The sequence below is a fragment of the Strix aluco genome, chromosome 24, assembly GCF_031877795.1.
Source record: "Strix aluco isolate bStrAlu1 chromosome 24, bStrAlu1.hap1, whole genome shotgun sequence".
In the NCBI taxonomy this organism is placed as follows: Eukaryota; Metazoa; Chordata; class Aves; order Strigiformes; family Strigidae; genus Strix; species Strix aluco.
This window is the reverse complement of record NC_133954.1, coordinates 1,963,419-1,981,319: the sequence shown is the minus strand read 5'-3', so window position 1 is coordinate 1,981,319 and position 17,901 is coordinate 1,963,419. Positions and strand designations below refer to the sequence as shown.

Below are 17,901 nucleotides of genomic sequence, written 5' to 3'. Positions count from 1 at the left end.
CATAGAATCACAGAATAGTTTGGGTTAAAAGGGACCTTTAAAGGTCCCTTTAGTCCAACCCCACCCCTGCCACGGCCAAGGACATCTTCAACCAGAGCAGGTCGCTCCGAGCCCCGTCCAACCTGACCACGAACGTTCCCAGGAATGGGGCATCCACCACCTCTCTGGGCAACACGACCCTGTGCAGATCCCCAGCCCTGAGCCTTCAGCCTCACCTGACCAAAGACTTTATCTTCTTCCTCTTCTGCCCTGTGATCTCCTGGAACTGTGGTGGTTCCTGGTTAGGCGAGCTTGGAGCAGCGAACGCAGGACATCCCACTGGAACTGGGAGGAGAAACCTCGTCAGAAGAGCATCGCTGGGCCGCTGCCGGCCCCGGTGACACGCAGGGGTGCTCCGGCCCCTTCCCCAAAGGTCCGAGAGGGCCGTGCTGCTCCCCTCGCAGCCGCCATCGCAGCCTCTCTGCCCCCAGTTCCCCATTGCCGTGGTTTTGCGACGGCATCGTCAGCTCCCGGTGTGGGAAGGGGGAGCGGGGAGGTGACAGGGACTCTTTTGGGGGGTCGTTTCTTGGCGGGGAGGAGGCGGCCTTGGATCACCATCCTCCCACCGCACCCTTGGGCGCATCCCACCCCGGGGCTCCGTGTTGGTGAAGCCAACGAGTCGTTAGGACAAACGGCTGTGCCGAGCTGGGAGGAAGCTTTGGCACAAGTCGGAGCCCTTTGACACTCAGCGCCGGTGATTTCCAAGTCAAATGACAGAATTTGGTTGCCCGCACTGTGGAAAGGAGCCGGGAGCTGCTTTACCTTGTCCAAGAGGTGGCAGAAACTCTCTTCTCGTCTGCTCATCCTTGCCAGGGACTTGTCTCGAGGTCTTGAGAAGAGCCCTGAGAGGTGGTTTGTGCACAAACTCCATTTCAAGCCCGGGAACGAGGAGAAGACACCGCCGTGACCCAGAGCACCACCAGCCCTTGCCGCTCGCCGTGCTCACCGGCAGATTTTGGCATTGCCGTAAAGGCTGGTTTTTTTCCCCAACTCTAGCATGTTTTTCCCCAAGTCCACCATGCCCCATCCCCAAGCACAGTCCTGGGAAAAGGAGTCACCCAGCAAAGAGTCCAGGCCACCATGGGAAGGAAGTGTTGCCTAAATTCCTCGGTCCTACCCATCAAATCTGCCTTCTGGGAGCGACCACGGCCTGGGGACATCAAGAGTCGCTGCCGGGTGTCCCCATGGGAGGACACCCGTGGGGTCACAAGGAGCAAATGTCACCTTGAGAGCAGCTACAGCAGCCAACGTACTCACTCGGGAAAGATGACGACGTGGCCAGAGAAACTCAGGGAGGCCACAGGTACCATCCGGGACACCACCATGTCCAGCAGCCGGGGGACCTGCAATGGAGGAGCTCCAAGATGGTGGGATGTCCTCAGCATGGCTGTGAGGCTGTATTGGAGGAGCTCGAGGCAGGGAGAGTTGGTAGGACCATCAACTCTCACCTGGCCGTGTCCTGCCGGGCCACCGCCATGGGACTGCCCGCGCGTGCCACGGAGAAACAGAACCACTCACCTTGAAAATCACTTGTTCCAAGTTCTCCTTCCCAGACAACATCTCCAGGAAGTCGTAGTAGAACTTCCATTTTCACCGTCGTGCCTTCAATGAGGAGCACCCCGATGTCCCTCAGGACGAAGGCGACGTTCTCCCCCTTCCCCAGGCAGTAAGAGAGGAGGGACACGGTGCCCTGGATGCAGCCCTCCGCTTTCTGCCGGGACACCGAGGCGGCTGCAGCCACCTTGCAGTATTTGAGGGGCTCCAGCTCCTTGTTGCCTGAAAAAAACCACACGAGAGGGATGGAGACGTTCACCCAGTGGCCCTTCCGCAGGCGCTTCCCAAGGCGAAACGATCGTTGCCTCCCCCAGAAAGAAAAAAACCCCAAATTTTGGGCTCTGCTCCACAGAGGGGGAGTCACTTCCGAGAAGCTTCTCAGCCCCAGGGAAGGGACGCGATGACCGTGAAGCCAACTGGGGTTTAATCCGCCATCTTACCGGGCAGGTAGGCCTTGTTGTCCGACAGGACAGGTTGCGGACCACGATGACCTTTCTGGCCAGGCGAAAGACGGGCCTGTGGATAGTCACGGCCTCCTCTCCAACCTCGATCTGTCTGGAGACAACGTCGAAGCAGCCGAGGGCGGGAATTCGGACACCCTGGAACAGAAGAGAAGGAAGGACCCAAGGGTGAGGACGGCAGAAGGAAGAGCTGGAGGTGGCCCTGACCAGGGATGGTGCTTTGGGATGGATCCTGCCCGCTCCCGCTTGGGGAGGAGACGCTGAGTCCTCCCCCTCTGAAAAAGTCAGGGCAGGAGCAGCCTGGAGAAGAATTTGAAATCCAACCGCTGGTCTATTTGAAATAGATTTTAAGGCCTAGTGAAACGTGGTCGGGACTGAGCGATCTCGTCGTACTACCAAGGCAACCGGGGTGCTGCTCAACAGGCCTGAAAAGTGTTCTTAGCCCGCTTCTTGGATAGTCCCGACCCAAGGCTGCTCTAAAACCCAGTCAAGCTAATCCTATGGAGGCAGTTTTAACAAAGGATGATTAATTGACTAAACACAGGGGGGTTGCCAGATTAAGAGAATTTAGGATATCAAAACTGCTCACTCTACCTAAGCTTTTCGTAGAACATCTTGGAGTCTTTCTCAGAATTGTGTGAGATAATAATATCATAAATAACTAATAACTAAGAAAAGATGAGAATCAAGAACTAAAAGGTTGAGTGGCAACTTCCAAAGACTTTGGACTCAGGTAATAGATTTAGAAACAGTGTATAAACACCGCGAGTCTTTCGGACATTGGCCACTCACTGAGGTGTTGGCCCAACTCTGAGTTGTCAATAAAGCTAAGCCTAGAGATTCTTTAACAAGCCCGAGGGCATCCGGGGGGTCTCCAGCGCCCAGGATCAGCCCTGAGGTCCACCACCACCTCCCAGAGGCGATACCACCCTGGCACAAGCCCTGTTTGTCCCCCAGCGGGGACTTTTGGGGTGAGTTTCCCACTTTCTGAGGAGGGAAGAGAAACGACAGGCCGTGCCCCGGGGCCGTGGGGACTCCCCAGCCCTCTGGGCGGACAAGGAGGATGCGGGTGTCACCCCACCTTGCGCAGCAGCAGCTGTTCTTAAATGCAGCCGGCCACCGCGTCCCAGACGGCTCTTCGCTCTGGAAAACAAAGGAAAACAAGGTCACGCTCCACGTCCACCAGCTCTCAACCCTCCAATGTCCCCCTGAGCTCTGGCGCGTTGAAGACCACGGTGGGGAGAAACACCAAAAAAATGGTGAAGAAAGTGCAGGGTGCGGTGCTGCCGCTGTTCTTCCACACCAACGAGAAGATCGAGAGCGTGGCCAAGGTCAGAGATCAGTGACTGGCGTCACGGGGAAGGGCGTGCTGACACCACGGGGGTGGCCTGGCCGTGAGGGACAATGGGATTGTGTGTCACCGCAGGGTCCCGCTGCGCTGGTCCCGCCTCCACCGGCCTCCTTACCCCCTGCTGCTGAGCTGGAGGGGGAGGTGGGGGCCCCCCCAGCCCAGAGGAAGGGTCCCTGCAGCCCCAGCACCAGCAGGGCCGCAGAACTGGGCACAGACATTTCCCTGCTCAGCAGCGGCCCGTGGCCACTGTGCACACGAGTCCCCACGGGCTCCGTGTGCTTTGAGCCCCCATCCCTGTCCCCCAGGGCTGTGCCCAAAGACCCCCCGGGGGGCTGGGGAGACACCCCTGATGGGAGAGGGCTTGGTGAGGACAACCCCCAAAGCCCCGGGCCGGGCTGGACGGGGGCTGCAGCCGTGCCGTGGGGGGGGCTGTGCCGCTCTGCATCGCATCGCCGCCCTGCTCCAGCCCCGCTGCTCCAGCTGCATCCTCCTTCCCTGCCCTCCAGCACACAGCCCCCAAGGGCAAAACCAGTAATCTTTATCTCTTCCCCTCTTCCCAACATTAACAATGACTAGATAAAACACATCAAAGGAGACGACATCAGGAAAGGCACGTGGACCGTGATCTGTGCTGTCAGTTCTAACAGCTGGTATCCTTCAGATTCCAGGGAGCTGAAATTTCTCTTACAGCCAACTTGAAAATTAAAACTATTCTCACTAGCCAAGAATTTTTCTCTAAGGACAGAAAACTACTGGCTTGGGATCTGAAGGTTCTTACTCCAAATCGCACTCCTGCAAGTGAGGAATTGAATTAAGACCAGGCTTTTTTCCTGGCAGGTTCTCTGCTCGTCCAGAGAAAGAGGGCGGGAGGGTTGGAAGTTTATTTGAAAGCTGAGACGGATTTTACAGGATCCCAGTTATTTAGATTTTCCATTACACTGAGCCATCACAAAGGCATGGCTAGGTAGGCTTTTTTTAAAAAAAAGTTGCTCAAATTAATCAGATCTAGAACTAAACGAACGCAGGAAAGGCTTTTGCCTTTACAATCCTTTCATCCGTGTCTCCTGATTACGCTTCCCTCTACTGCTGCCCAAATCCAGACGGTTTATGCTTTGGGCCATTTGTTTCACGTATAGAAACTTTGTTTTCTGCCTCTTCTTTTCTTCCATGTATTTGATATTTCTCAGCATGACACAGTTCTGCTGCTGTGTTCACTGGTAACATTCTTACCTGCCCACGCTCTGCGCTGGGTTTCTGTCCAGCTCCAAATCCAGGCTGCTATGACAGAAACTCCAAGTTAGTTTCTCACATTTGGAAAACTTCCCTTCTGTAACTGTCAGTGAGGCTTTGTGATGGTTTAGTCCCTGCCGGGGTCTGAGACCACGCGGCCGCTGCCCCTCCCCCACAAAGGGAGTGAAATATAAAGCCCCAAGACTGAGATAAGGAAAGGTTTAATACAACAGTGCAACAGCAACACAACAAACAACAACAATAACAATAATAGTGATAGCAATGAACAGAGCAAAATATCTACCAATACAGCAGTGAGAGGACCAGATGTACAAAACCACGAGCCCCGCGCTCTCCCGCCAGGATGTGACGTCCGTCCGTCCGGTCCGTCCGCATGGTATCCGATAACCCGGCTAGAGCTCCCCCCCCACTGCTGGCGAAACTTAACTCTATCCTGGTTAAACCAGGACAGGCTTGAAACTGCTCCCATTGGCTGATAGACCAAACCCTTTCTCGTGGTTACTGAAGGAGGTTGTGGGGTCTGACGTCTTTACACTCGAGTTTCATGGCTGTCTTCATCAGCAAATAATTTAAATATGGGGGAAGCAGCAGCAGGCAGAGAATTCACTCTGAGAATGAACCATTTCCTCTGAACCAAAAAACGAATGGGACCAGAGGTTACAGCGTCTGCATTTTGTAGAAGTTTTGTAAGGTTCTTGGGAAGATTATCCCTATGTTGTGACTACAGAGAAAGGGAATTTGCCTGCAGCGGAGCAATCTGCCAAAGCAAGTTTTGGCAGAACTGGGAGGAGGTGAAACACTGAAACCCCAAAACTGTGCTGCCCCCGAATCCCGTTGCACTGTACCTGGGGAGCAGGTGGCATTCGACCTACACACGTGCTCTGGTGTGTATCTCCCACGGGGCTGCCAGCAAGCCAGAGAGAACAGAGGGAAGGTGCAGAATGTTTCTAGAGAAAGATGCAAGAATACGTGGTTAAAAAACAAAATAAACTAAAAAAGAAATACTGTACTGAAGAAAGTACTAGTTAAGAAGGAGCAGTGGGAATAAATGGATGAAAGGGAACATTTGCGACGGCCTGGAAAGGCTACTCAAAGAAAATGCAACACTTTTAGCACAGGTCACCTCCTCTCCTCCACCCGCGGTTTCAAAACCTACTTTGTAAAACCCAATTATGTGTTATGTGTTTCCTTCCCCGGATGAGGCATTTCCCCATCCTCCTTCACCCAGAATGCCTGTTCAGTTCATGAGAACCGTGCTGCCTTTTGACAAGAGCATCCGAGAGAACCAGGCTGTCCCTCAGCACCCTGCATGTGGTTCCCTGCGTTCAGCCCACTGCAGTTACTCACGTCACGCTGGAATTTGTTCAGTTTTCTCTGTCTTTCTGCACATCCCAACCCCCACTGCATTAGTGCTAGGAAGGCTGACGAGTGTGGAAAGATCTGTCAGCATACTTTTTAAATGCCCACCTCACATCATTGCAATTTTCTTTGCAGATTTATGAGGGAACTGCTCAGGTTCAAAGGGTGATCGCAGCTCATGATCGTGTTGCCAAATATAAGGCTCAGAGAAATGTATCCAGCACGGCTGGTGCTGCTGCAGTGCTCTGTGCTCTCAGCGAAGAGGATTGTAGTGCATTTCTCAAGGCAATTAGAAAGGTGTGGGAAAAACCCCTTTTCCTTCCAAAAAGGGAAAATAAAATCTTTTCCTTGGGTACACAGTTAAGCACTACTTCTGTACTCCCCGCCCATTCCCTCCCTTCACTCCTTCTGACTAACAAACTCGCTGATTTCTAAACATTTCTGAATTCCAAAGTCATTGGCTGTTGTCTTGCCCCACTCGCTTGCTCTTAAATCTTTGGCTTTTGGTGGGAGAAGAGGTAAAAAACTTCTCTGTAAAATCTATACGACCAAAATGGGAACAAAATTATTAGTTTTTATTGCCTGCGATGGCATCTAGCACGTAACACGGAATGGGACTTTAGGTGTTTCCGCGTTGTTCAGAATGATACGGATTTGCCTCCACTGTGTTATCACCGGAGTTTGGGTGGATAGCAAATTAGGGAATCTCAGGGAAATCGATGCCGCTCCCTCAGGAATCCCACGTTGCAGCACACTGTCTCTAGGTCACCACTTGCTAAGAGAAATATGCGAACACTGGGGTTTTGTGGCCTCTAGAAACTTGTTTCTGTTAAACAATTGAAAGCGACTACATCTTTCCTTCTGGACCTTTCCAGAACATACAGTCTCATAAAGTACACCACAGACTGGGGTTATTCTTCTCAAATGGTGCCCACATTATCCATATTTTACACACACTCAGGAGTCAGTATAAACAAAAACTAGTTCTCGTTTTCACAGGGCTTCTTTTGAGGGACAAAACCATCTCACTCACCTGAATGCAGCAAAGACTGGAATTGTCATTCGGTGCGTTTATCTCTGGGCCTCAAAGGAACCTGTAACACACATGAAGAAAATCCTTGTTTTCTTGTGCTTTAAGCAAGATGACTTCTTTAGGGATGAATGGGAAGTACAACTCTTGAGAAACACAGACACGTGTTTTTATCAGCGTGGGAAAAAACAAGTATGATCACTCAGTTTTAAATGTGTTTTCATTTTGACTGATCCCACAGCAAAGAATGTTTCCGCGCGGCGCGGATCGCAGCTGCAGGGCCCAACACCAGGAACTCACCCCGCACGCAGCCTCACGGGCTGAACTGGGCAGAAAAAGAGTTTATTTGTGAGAGGAAGCGCGGCTGCACGGCCCTGCCCCGCGGCTGGCTCCGGCGCCGGGCTCTGCTCAGAGCCGCGGCTTCCGGGCGGGGTCCTGCCGTGCCCAGGGCGTCCCTGTGCCCGCCGGCACGCGCGGGTCAGGCGCTGGGAAGGGCACCTCTAGCGGGGGCCTTGCCGGAGCTGCCTCGGCCCCGCCGCGCCCCGGGACGCTCTTTCCGGCGGCGGCGGCGGCAGCGGCGGCGGCGCGTGCAGGTACCGCGCGGCGGGGGAAGGGCCCGGCTGCGGCCGCCGGTGCCTGGGCCCGAGGGGGGCGGGGGGGCTCCGGGCTCGGCCGCTCGTCCCAGCGGGGCGGGGGAGCCGGCAGCGGGGCTGAGCGGGCGATCGGGTGCCGGGGGAAGAACCGGCGGGTGCTCGGAGGGGAATCGGTGCCTCTGCTCGGGCACTGAGCTCGGCGCGTGCGGCCTCGGCAGGGCCGGGGGGAGGAAACGCGGCGAGAAGTGTCTGAGGGGCAGAAACGAACTCGGTACCTTCCGGGGCAAAAAACCGCAGCGGGCAGAGCTGTTGAGGTTCATCTGCTAAAGAAGCTGCCAGCTCTGGGAACACTGTGCTGCTGAAGCTCCTCCACTGGTGATGTTGTCTGCGCTCACCGTGAATTCTGCAGCGGCTTCTCCGAATATTCCTTAGCTACGGGCGTTACTGGGGTTTTGTAGACAATCGCTTTGGGGTTTTCCGAATGCTTCTCGGTGCACGTTGAGGTGAAAGATGCGTCTGGCCAGAGGAAGAGGAAAGGTTTGGATTCTCTAGATACTGATTTGCACAGAACTATAGATTGCTGCGTATTAAATTATGTTTAAATAATGAGGGAGCAATTGTACGGAATGTACAGTTACGGACCAGTTTTGATGCGTGTGGAGTGTGTTTACACTCTAGTACCGTACAAAAGAAGTCTTGTGGTAGTCTGTTGCTATGTTGTGCTCCTCAAATCTGCTTTTTTCCCTCTGTTTAGCTGGAGATTTCTGTTCAGCGGGTATTTCTCTGCTGTGCACTTTTCCCCCGAGCAAAAGGGCTCAGTCTCAGTCCTGTTGCGCACAGCTAGCTCCGCCGTAGCTGAAACGTCTCACCATCTCTTCTGTCTCCTGTTTTCTCTCTCAGGGGCCCCGTGGTGAAGAACAGTCCCCAGAGGGCTCTGGTGCTCCCAGACAGCGTCTTGATGGCTTGTGCCGTGTCCCTCTGGTGCCGTCTCCAGGAGCGGGTGAGTGGCGTCACGCCGCAATAAGGCAGCGTCCCACTTTGGGAAGAAAGTGTGCTGGGTTGGAACCCCTTGGGCAGGCCGGGAGGAGGCTGCCTTCCCGGGTCAGGGATGAGCGCTGGCATGTATTATCTGATCTGGAGTTGATGTCTGCCCCCGCTTTAGCTCTAGAATTACTCTGAGACCCGGGGAGCTCCGGTTCCCTTAGGCTGTGTCCTTGGAGCTTTCCCACGCTGTGGCATCCCGTTGGCGTCCCAAACTCTGGCCCGGCGTGAGGAGAAGGGGCCCAGTTTGGGTTTTGTCCCGTTTGGGCGCTGGGGAGGCAGAGTTCTGGGCTGAACGCTGGTGTTAGAGGAGATGCTTTCCCGTTCCCTGCCTGCAGCTCTGGATACCCCAGGGGAACAGCGTTGGCAAGTGCTGGTGGAGAGACGTGGGGGTGACCGTGCCCAGCCTGCCTGGGTGAGCCTGTTCCGAGTGCCCCCACCCTGTTCAGTCCCACCTGCACCTCCAGAAGGCTTGAGGGGCCGTGGTCACGTCTGCCTCGGGTCACAGTTAACAGTCACGGGTTCAGATCGGCTTTCTAAGGCGGAAAAGCAACGATGATCTATTTTCTGCTGGGGCCGTAGTTCCGTTTAGGGTTTGCAGTCGCCATCTCCTGGCAGGTTTTCCTTTTGCACATTCACACGCTCCTTAAAATGCTGTGAACGGACACCGCTTTGCACAGCAGTTCAAAAGCTTCTGGCAATCCTACCTGTATCTTGCAGTGTTCTGGGACAGGCACATCGCTGGTGGCGTGTGTGCTTCTGGTTTTGTTGTTTGTTGGACGTCTGGGCGTTGTTTTTTTCAGGTGAAGGTGATAATGAGCAGGCTTCAGCTGACACTGTTGTTTCCTGGAAGTTGTACTTTCCTATGACCCCCAGAAACGTGGCCAGACGTGCCACAAATGGTATTTCCCGGGGAAAATAGAGGGATTTCTCAGTGCCTGTGTGTTGCACGAGACATTGTAGATAAGCCGGGTGGTAGATGTCCCCGCAGCTGCCAGGAGCGTTAATGATCAGAGTTACCCAGTCTCTGCCCGTGAATCCATTTGTTCTGTGGCTGATCCTCCGTGAGCCGAAGGGTGAGAGGAATATACGGGATTGACCCTCAGGCTGATGCAGAATAGTCCTGGAGGCCGTGTCCAGCCTGCAGAAAGCAGCTTGACTGCTCTGGGGGTTTGGTTGTTTTCTTTCAAAGAAAAGAGCAGTGCTCTGCCTGATCTTTTAGGATCTTTTTCCACAAGTTTTACTCTTGTAATATATTATTTACTCATTACTGTTCTATAAGGGCATTGTGTAACTGGAAGTTTTATACAAAAGCAACATTAATGGAGAAGTCCGACTCCTTTGAAGCTAAAAGGTGAGATGTGCGCTTGTTTTGCATCCTCCGTGCAGGACTTGGTTCCTGCTTTGAGATCTCCCTGCCTTTACTCTGCTGAACTGTGCTTAGTTTTTCAGTACCAGCTGCTGTCTGTAATTGTGTCTCTCTGGTTGCACAGGATTCCTGGCTGTACCAGACCGGCTGCATGAAATAAATGTGGACTTGCTGGGTCGGTGGCTTTGTGACCATCAGGCACCTTCTGGAGGACGTGGAGGGGAAGCAGAGAAGGTATTAGGTGGCTTCTTTTGTTTGTTCAAAGCTCAATGGAGATTATTTTGTCTGAAGTGGAAGAATTTGGGGAAAATAAGGTCATGACTCTTAGGAAATACTGTGTAAAGTGCTCAGAGTGTTTTGGCCTTTGTTTTGGTTCTTTGTTCTGTCACTAACACTTGTCCCCCAGTCTTGAAGTGCACCCCAGAGGGTGGCCTGTGGCCCCCCCCAGTGTCCCTGTGGCCCCCCCCAGTGTCCCGTGATCCCTCAGTGGTGACAGAGACGGTGTCTTGGGGGTCCCCAGAGTGTCCCTGGATGTCCCCCAGTTTCCCCATTCCTGCCCCCCCCGGTATCTCCCAGTGTCTCCCAGTGTACTGGGTAGGACCCCTCGGGGATGGGGGGGTGACAGGGTGTGAGCTGGGGGCCTGTCGATGTCCCCCAGGGGTCCTGGGACCCCCTTCCAGGGCTGCCCGCCCCCCCCCCCCCCCCCCCCCCCGGTGACCCCCTGTTAATACCTGCACCCGCATGCAGTTAATAACCCAATAAACTCCCAGTGCCCCCCGGTTCATCCCAGTGCCCCCCCGAGCCGCCCAGTGCCCTGCAGTTTATCCCAGTGCCCCGCAGTGCAGCCCTGTCCCTCCGCGTCCTGGGGCTCTTGCACCCGCAACAGGGCTCTGCACTTGTGCAAATGGGGCTTTGAACAAGTCCCAGGTGTTGCACCTGCATTTGCACCAGCCCCGGACGTGGCACGTGCGTTTGTACAAGCTTGCGCGTCGCACAGGCCTTTGCACAGGCGTTTGTACGAGTCCCAAACGTTGCAGGAGCCTTTCCCCAGCCCCAAAGCTTGCACGAGCCTTTACACAAGCCCCAACCTTTGCACACCCACTCGCACAAGCCCCACCATTATCGGAGCCTTTGACCCGCCCTGCCCAGGGGAGGGCAGGGGTTGGGGTGGGACCAGCTCCGTTAAAACCAGCAGCTCCCAGTTCCCCACCCCTCCCTGCTCCCACTGACCCCCCCAGTCCCAGTGCCCCCCCCGCCCCCGCCGTGCCCCTTCATTTCACCCCGCTCCAGCTCCCCCTTTGCCGCCGGCTCCAGACCGTGGCGGTGCTGCAGTGGGTCTGCTCCTGCCTCGCCCTCGGGGAGTAGCTGGGGGTTGGGGATTTGGCCATTTGGGGAGGGGGGGTGTTTCCCAAACCCCCCTCGGCCACCCCCTCCTCCTCCTCCCAGCTGCTGGGGGCAGTGCCGTGCCTGCAGCAACCTCCGCTTACTTAAGATGGAGCTTTAGCGGGCGCCCAGGAGATGGCGAAATCTTCTCGTCGGTCGGTCGCTGTAGGGACACGAATCACCACACATGGCATTAATTCTCATTTTGGGGACAAAGAGACATTTTCACACATCCCTGAACTCCAGAGATCCTTGCCTGCCGGTACTCTGCTCGTTCCTAATCTAATGACTTTTGTTTGTGCCTTCTGTGCTCTTTCCCCGAGGCAAAGAAGGGACCCGCGTGTGGTGGGTTGATCTCAGCCAGGAAAAGCCCGACCCGGGGATGGAACAGCTGATTTCAGCGGCGGCCTTGGGAGCAAGGACAGAGGTGGTCGGGGCTGTGGGAAAGGAGGCGGGGAGGAGGGCATGTGGGGAACACCAGGAGAAGAGAGAGAAGGAGGCACTAGAGGTCTGAGTGTAACCACTGCAAACGTAAATTCAACAACAAACTTCATCAGTTTGTTGCAGAGCGGAGATGGAGCCAAGGGGTGACGTTCCCCAGCACAGTGCTGCCCAGACACTCACGGACACGGGATTGCTTAAACCAAACTAATTTATTGGGGATTTCTTTAGGGTATTTATCTATTTCTTTATACTACTATCAATATTATTTCTATGGGGTATTTATTGACGCCCTCCTGCGCCTCCGAGCTGGAGCAGCGTGCCAGCGGAGCGGGTCAGAGGCTGCGCGGGAAGCGGGGACCCGGCTGGTGTTGGGATGCTCCCGGGGCAGAGGAGGCGGCGCAGCACGTTCCCCGTCAGGAGCTGCTGGGGGTGCAGCAGCGCGTCGCCGGCAGAGCCCCCGCGGTGCCCGGCGCTGGCGGACGACGTGCCCCAGGGGTGGTCTCAGGGGCGCGAGCAGCAGGTGCTTGGGGACGTTGTTCTGGGGGCGCTCGTAGGTGCTGCCCTGTCCCAAGGGTGGATGCGGCCCCGTCAGGAGGGAGTTCTTGGGGCAGGCTTGCTTGGCAGGCACCGCGGAGCTCCCTGCCTTCTGCAGAGGCTTGTCTCCAGCCAGGGTGTCACTGGGCTCTGCTTTGCCCTCGCAGTCCTCGTCCTCCTCTCTCTGAGGCTCCTCGGCACCGCTGGCGCTTCCCTGCTGGCTGTCGCTGTCGCTGTCAGCGCTGCGCTGCCTGGGCAGCCAGTAGAGCCCCAAGAGCACGAGCAGGGCGTCGGCGGAGGCCCAGAACCACCAGTGCTGGCAGGCCCAGAGGAGCAGGCCTTCCGGAGCGAGGCCGCGCTGCTCCTGGCTGCTCTGCTCCATCTCCTCCAGCAGCCGGGTCATCTGCCGCTCCTGCTCCTCGCGCTGCCGCAGGAGCTCTTGCGTGGCCGCGTCTTGCCGGTCCCCGGCTCTGAGCACATACTGCACGATGCTCAGCAGGGTCAGGATGCGGGTGATGAACACAGCCATGGTCTGGAGGAGCAGGAGGGAGAGAAGGGGCTCAGTGGGGCTGGGTGGGAGGGAGGTGGCGGCTGGGGCAGCAGGGGAGAATATGCCAGGGCTGGGGCCAGGTGGGAGAGGGCCCGAGGGAGCTGGGAGGCAGTAAGGGGGAGGGTGGTGAGCGCTGCAGGGACGGGGACGTCTCCCCACAGCCCCCAGGCACTGGCCGTGGCTGGCAGCCCCGGCACCCCTGCGCCCAGCCCCGAGGGCGGCACCTGCCCTGCCCCAGGCGCTCCCCGCAGCGGCTGCGCCCTCGCCCCGGCTGTAGAAACCCCCCTGAGGGGCCAGAGCTTCTGCCCCGGCCCTCGTCCGGCCCAGCCTTCCCCCCGCCGGCCTCACTCACCGCTGGCCCGAGCCGTACTGCAGCGGGTGCTGCCGGCTGGCACCCTGGTGACATCCCTCGGTGACTTCTCCTCTGTGATGTCACAGGCACCAGAGCCCCACGGGGACACCCGCCCCTTGGGCCACGGCCACTGCCCCTGGCTCTGCAGCCCCTGCAGGGGCAAAGCACAACCCCCCTGGCAGGACAGAGCTCCTGGCGCCCCTAAACAGAATCACAGAATCATTCAGGTTGGAAAAGACCCTCGGGATCATTGAGTCCAACCATCAGCCCGACTCTACAACGTTCTCCCCTACCCCACATCCCCCCACAGCTCATCCAAATTCATACCAAACCTGCAGGTCACGCTGTCCAGGAAGGAAGTGGCACCTCAGCTGGCTGGAGCTGTCACCCACAGGCAGAGGTGGCTTATGTTGGCAACGCTTTCGAGCTTCCTTCAGCTCTTTTTTCTGCTCCGATCCTCCCGTCTTTTATCACATTCCACCTCAGTTTCCCACTTGCAAAACACCAGCTGAGCAGCCCAGCCGGAGAAGGAAAACCCCCGCCGAGGAGCTGGGCATGGGGAGCCTCGGTGCTACCCCAAGGTGCACCCCGCTGCCTCCTGCCTTGGGCACTGGGTGTCTGGGTGGGTTTGCTGTGAGATGAGGCTTCCCAGCACTGATGCCCTGGTTTAAGTGCTACTTTAGACAGGTATGTGCTGCCTTCCTCCAGTCCTGCTTGCAACGGGGCAAGATTTTTCTCCTCACACTGCAGAGTTGCAGAAGCTGATGGAAAGCTGAGCTGGTTGAGCCTGGAGCTGGTGATTGCAGGTGTGGTTTCTGAGCAGCAGGTGCGAGCTGATGGCACTCGTTGCTCTGATTTATTACACTCCGCAATAAATTCGTAAGACCCCACTATCAGAAGAGATCAAAAATAGGCTACTTCAACAGGCCGTAGTTTGAGGAGCTTCTCCTTCCCCCACTCTCTATAAACAGCCTCACCCTGGGAGCTTGAGATGTCTTTAATTAAACGGAAGGGTTTTTACTGTCACCAGAAATAGAAGTCTGGAGATGCTGATGCCCTCATCTGGTGTTTCCTGCCATTGTCCTGGCTGTCGGTCCTAAAGCCTTCAAATATTGCAGGTGCTTCTGACAGACACAAGCAATGGCAGCTGAGTCTCATTTCCGTGTGTTCCCCGGCGGGGGCACCTCTATCATGTCCCCAGCGTGGGAAACCAGCTTGGACCGCGGCTCTGTCATGGCAGCAGAACACGCGTGATGAACTGTTTCCTGCCAGTCCTGTGCTGGGGCCGAGAGACAAATCCATGGCATCGCTACAGAGGAGGAAACATTTCCACTGAATGGGGGTTTTTTCCCCTTCAGTTTCACTCCTTTTGTCAGCACACTTACCTAGAGCAAATATTTTATTTCATTCTTACAAACAGTCCCTGCTGTTTTCAAGAGGAATGGAGAGTTCCTGCAGCACAGGCACCTGCTGCTTGTTGCAGGCTGGTAGCAACCCACTGTTTTAAACACAGCTGCAGCTACAAGCCCATACCCCTGACAGCCTGTTGGCCAGCACCCCAGCCCTTCTCCTGCCCTTTCCCTCGAGCTATTTTTAACACACACGCTCAAATCCATGCTTTTTTTTTGCCCCCCCCCCCCCCCGAGTTTTTCCAGTTTCTGTCTCCCTGTAGAATAAGAAGCCTTGACTCACGCTCTGTGCTGTGCTGGTGCGGAGGTGACCTGGCAGCAAGCAGAAATGCTTGTGTGATGCTGGGGGGACAAAAATAAGAGCCCCCTGATTTGGGAGGAGTGCTCCCAAAATGCCGTGGGGATGTTTAGATCCATTTAGGACATTTGTTTTCCTTCACTGGGAGTTTTTCTGGTTTGTCTCTCTCCTACTATGAAGTTCTGACTGCAAATAATAATTTATTAAAGAACTCTAAAACTTATTATTAGTATCTGGTTGGTTTTATTAGAAACCAACCACTCGTTTCGGTGGAAGCATGTTCTTTACCATGCAGGCTGCCACAGGTTGATTAGCCCACTGTCATGCTAAGAAAGGCTGTGCTGGTGGTGATGTTCTTCTGCCAGCCTCTAGGGAAAAAAAAGAAAAAATCCATTTTTTTTACTCGGAGAACTGAAAATCAATGGTAGTTTTACTGGCCGGAGCTCAGCTATAGCAAAACTTGGGCCAACATCTCTGCAGGTGTAAAGCAGTACAGCGGCTTTGGCTGGAGAGTGCTCGTGCCAGCTGAGCCAGATGGGTTTTATTGCCTGTTTGGTCAAATTAAAGGAAGTTTGGGTCTCATGTCAATTCTGACAAAGAGATTTGTAAGCAGGAGCATTGAGGATGGCAAAAAGTCCTGCACATGACCACTTGTTATTACAAACGAATCAGACTTGCATGGTCAGCACAGGATCCCCGGGCTGTTACTGACCCTAAGACCTGTCCTCCTCCTGGGGAGGTCAAACCGGGCTGTTATTTGTGTGGTGTGAGCAGCGATCACCCCAAAACCTCAAACCTCCCCCGACAGCAGCGGGGCAGCACGAGGGCGGCCCTGGCTTGCACAGGGAGCTCCACGGCCCCGGCTGAGCCCCGGGCTCGGGCTCCCGGCTCCCCCCATGGCCCAGCGCCACCAGCAGCAGCAGCCGCAGCAGCAGCCAGGAGCCTTTGGGGAGAAGTTCTTTCTGGCGCTGTCCCACGTGTGTGTGCAGCACACGCACCCCCACTTCTGCTGCTCCGACCTGTGCCGGATTGTTCCAGCCCTGCAGCGCACCCAGAGACTCCTGACTGCCCGGCCCGTGGGGAAATCAGATCCCCCTGGTCAGGGGAGGGACGGAGGCGGGTCTGTCAGTGGCCGTGCTTCTGCTGGCTGGCGAGGAAGAAAAGGAATGTCTGTAAAAAAATAAATAAATCTTTTCCCCACGGCAGCAGCTTCCCTTCTTTTTAACATTGTTTAGGCAGCGATAAACCAGCATGCAGGGAATAAATAATTAACGAAATGAGTCTTTCACAGGTCCCGCCCCTCCTGGTTGTCACCAGGCGCTGTTCTTCACATCCCCTTTCCTTAACCGCCGCCCGTTCTTCCACCTCCAGCCACCCTTTGACAAATGTTTCTTCTCATTTTCCTCGGGGTGTTTTCCCTTGAATTCCCCATCACGGGCGTGCCGATACGTGTTAGGGCGAGCGGATTGTGGTGGGAATTACAGCTGCTGTTTGCAGATCGCACTGCGGACCCGTGCTGGGGCAGCGGCCACCAAAGGCCACCCCCACCCCGGGAGAGGGAGCAGCTCTTGTCCGTGGGGAGCGAGCTGGGCGCTCCTCACGCCCCCCCAGCCCGGCACACGGGCTCCTCTCCCCGCTCTGTCCCCTCTGTCCTCTCTTGCCCTCTTCCAGCCTTCCCTTTCTTCATCCCTCACTTCTCCTCTGCTCTCTGGCCCTGGTCAGATACTTCCTTCACCCCCCCGCTATTGCGTTCTCCGAACAGAGCGAAAAGCGGGGAGAATTTCTTCACCGCGAAGGTTGTCGGGCACCGGGACAGGCTGCCCAGGGAGGTGGTGGCGTCCCCAGCCCTGGGGGTATTTAACAGACGCGTAGACGTGGCGCTCGGGACGCGGTTTAGTGGTGGGTTCACCAGTGTTGGGTTCACGGCCGGACTCGGTGACCTTAAAGGTTTTTTCCAACCAGAATTATTCTGATTCTCCGATTCTATTAATTCTCTAGTGCTGTCTTGCACCCAGTAAGGGAACGCTACTGCTGGTACCTGAAGGGATTTTGGGGTTTTTTTGAGAAGGCAAAATTGCCACTTGGTGTCGTGGTTTAACCCCAGTTGGCAACTAAGCACCTTCCCCCCCAGCAGGATGGGGGGAGGAGAATTGGAAAGGGAAAAGTGAGAGAAGTGGTGGGTTGAGATAAGAACAGTTCAATAACTGAACTAAAATAACATCAATAATAAATTGTCATGAAAAGGAAAAATTAGCAAAGAGACAGAAATGAAACCTAAGGAGGACAAGTGATGGCAATGAAACCAACTGCTGACCACCAACCGACCGGTGCCCAGTCAAAACCAGCCCAGCTCCCCAGTACAGGAGAGGATTTTGGTGCTGGGACAAATGGCGACGTGCCAGCTTGGCGTGGGGGTGCCTTTTTGTGCCCTGAGACCCCTCGGGAGAGGCAGGATGGGCTAAAGCTTCCCTGCTCCTCCTCCTCCTCCTCCTCCTCCTCCTCCTCCTCCTCCTCCTCTCTGGGCTTTGTGGTCTCGCGGGACACCCCGGGTGCGGGTGTGCGGCCCTGGGGGCAGCGGCACAGGGACACTGCTCGGGGGGGTCCCCGTGGGAAGGACACCGTGGGACTGGGCTTGTTGCTCCAGCTTGATTTAAAAAAAATTTTATTGAAGTACGGCCTTTCCCCGAGAACTGCACCTCTCCGAGGGTCATCAGGCGCAGCACCACAGCGACCGCAGGCTCCATCCTGACCTTGGCTTCTGCTTTAGAGCTGTCAGGATGAGGACGGTCTGAGCTGCCAGGCACCTGATGGAGTGCTCAGCATCGTTCTCCAAGGACTGGAGGGCTGCGAGAGAAGGAAACAGAGCAGAGGTGAACCCCCCCT

The 17,901-nt window shown here is 55.7% G+C and overlaps 3 protein-coding genes and 1 non-coding gene across 29 annotated transcripts in view; 2 read left to right on the top strand and 2 right to left on the bottom strand.

Moving 5' to 3' along the window:
- Positions 1-17,901, top strand: part of LOC141934042 (uncharacterized) — a 151,134-nt gene that overhangs the window by 93,323 nt on the left and 39,910 nt on the right. For 13 of the 22 annotated variants that reach the window (XR_012626268.1, XM_074849236.1, XM_074849231.1 and 10 more), the window contains exons 10-11: positions 8,539-8,638; positions 10,173-10,282. Coding sequence is in view for 20 of the 22 variants with exons in the window: in XM_074849236.1 (XP_074705337.1) it covers positions 8,539-8,638; positions 10,173-10,282 (210 nt within the window). In the remaining 2 variants the exon portion in view is untranslated. The other 9 variants (XR_012626269.1, XM_074849233.1, XM_074849257.1 and 6 more) reach the window with 9 other exon arrangements.
- On the bottom strand, positions 263-5,870 carry LOC141933946 (uncharacterized). Its single transcript, XM_074849092.1, has 9 exons — positions 5,813-5,870; positions 5,667-5,677; positions 5,502-5,524; positions 4,636-4,680; positions 3,136-3,197; positions 2,034-2,192; positions 1,558-1,815; positions 802-1,382; positions 263-324 (listed from the first exon to the last, which is right to left on the bottom strand). The coding sequence occupies exons 1-8, from the start codon at positions 5,868-5,870 to the stop codon at positions 1,153-1,155; spliced, it is 846 nt and encodes a 281-aa protein (XP_074705193.1). The 3' UTR covers positions 263-324; positions 802-1,152.
- LOC141934453 (small nucleolar RNA SNORD45) lies at positions 8,739-8,823 on the top strand. Its single transcript, XR_012626334.1, has one exon. It is a non-coding gene; the product is annotated as a small nucleolar RNA SNORD45 (small nucleolar RNA).
- The window catches only part of LOC141934046 (maestro heat-like repeat-containing protein family member 7), a 32,255-nt gene continuing 32,017 nt past the window's right edge, over positions 17,664-17,901 (bottom strand). For all 5 annotated transcript variants that reach the window (XM_074849270.1, XM_074849272.1, XM_074849269.1 and 2 more), the window contains one exon: positions 17,664-17,862. In XM_074849270.1, the coding sequence (XP_074705371.1) occupies positions 17,729-17,862 (134 nt within the window). In that variant the 3' untranslated portion in view covers positions 17,664-17,728. The remainder of the gene's footprint in view (positions 17,863-17,901) is intronic.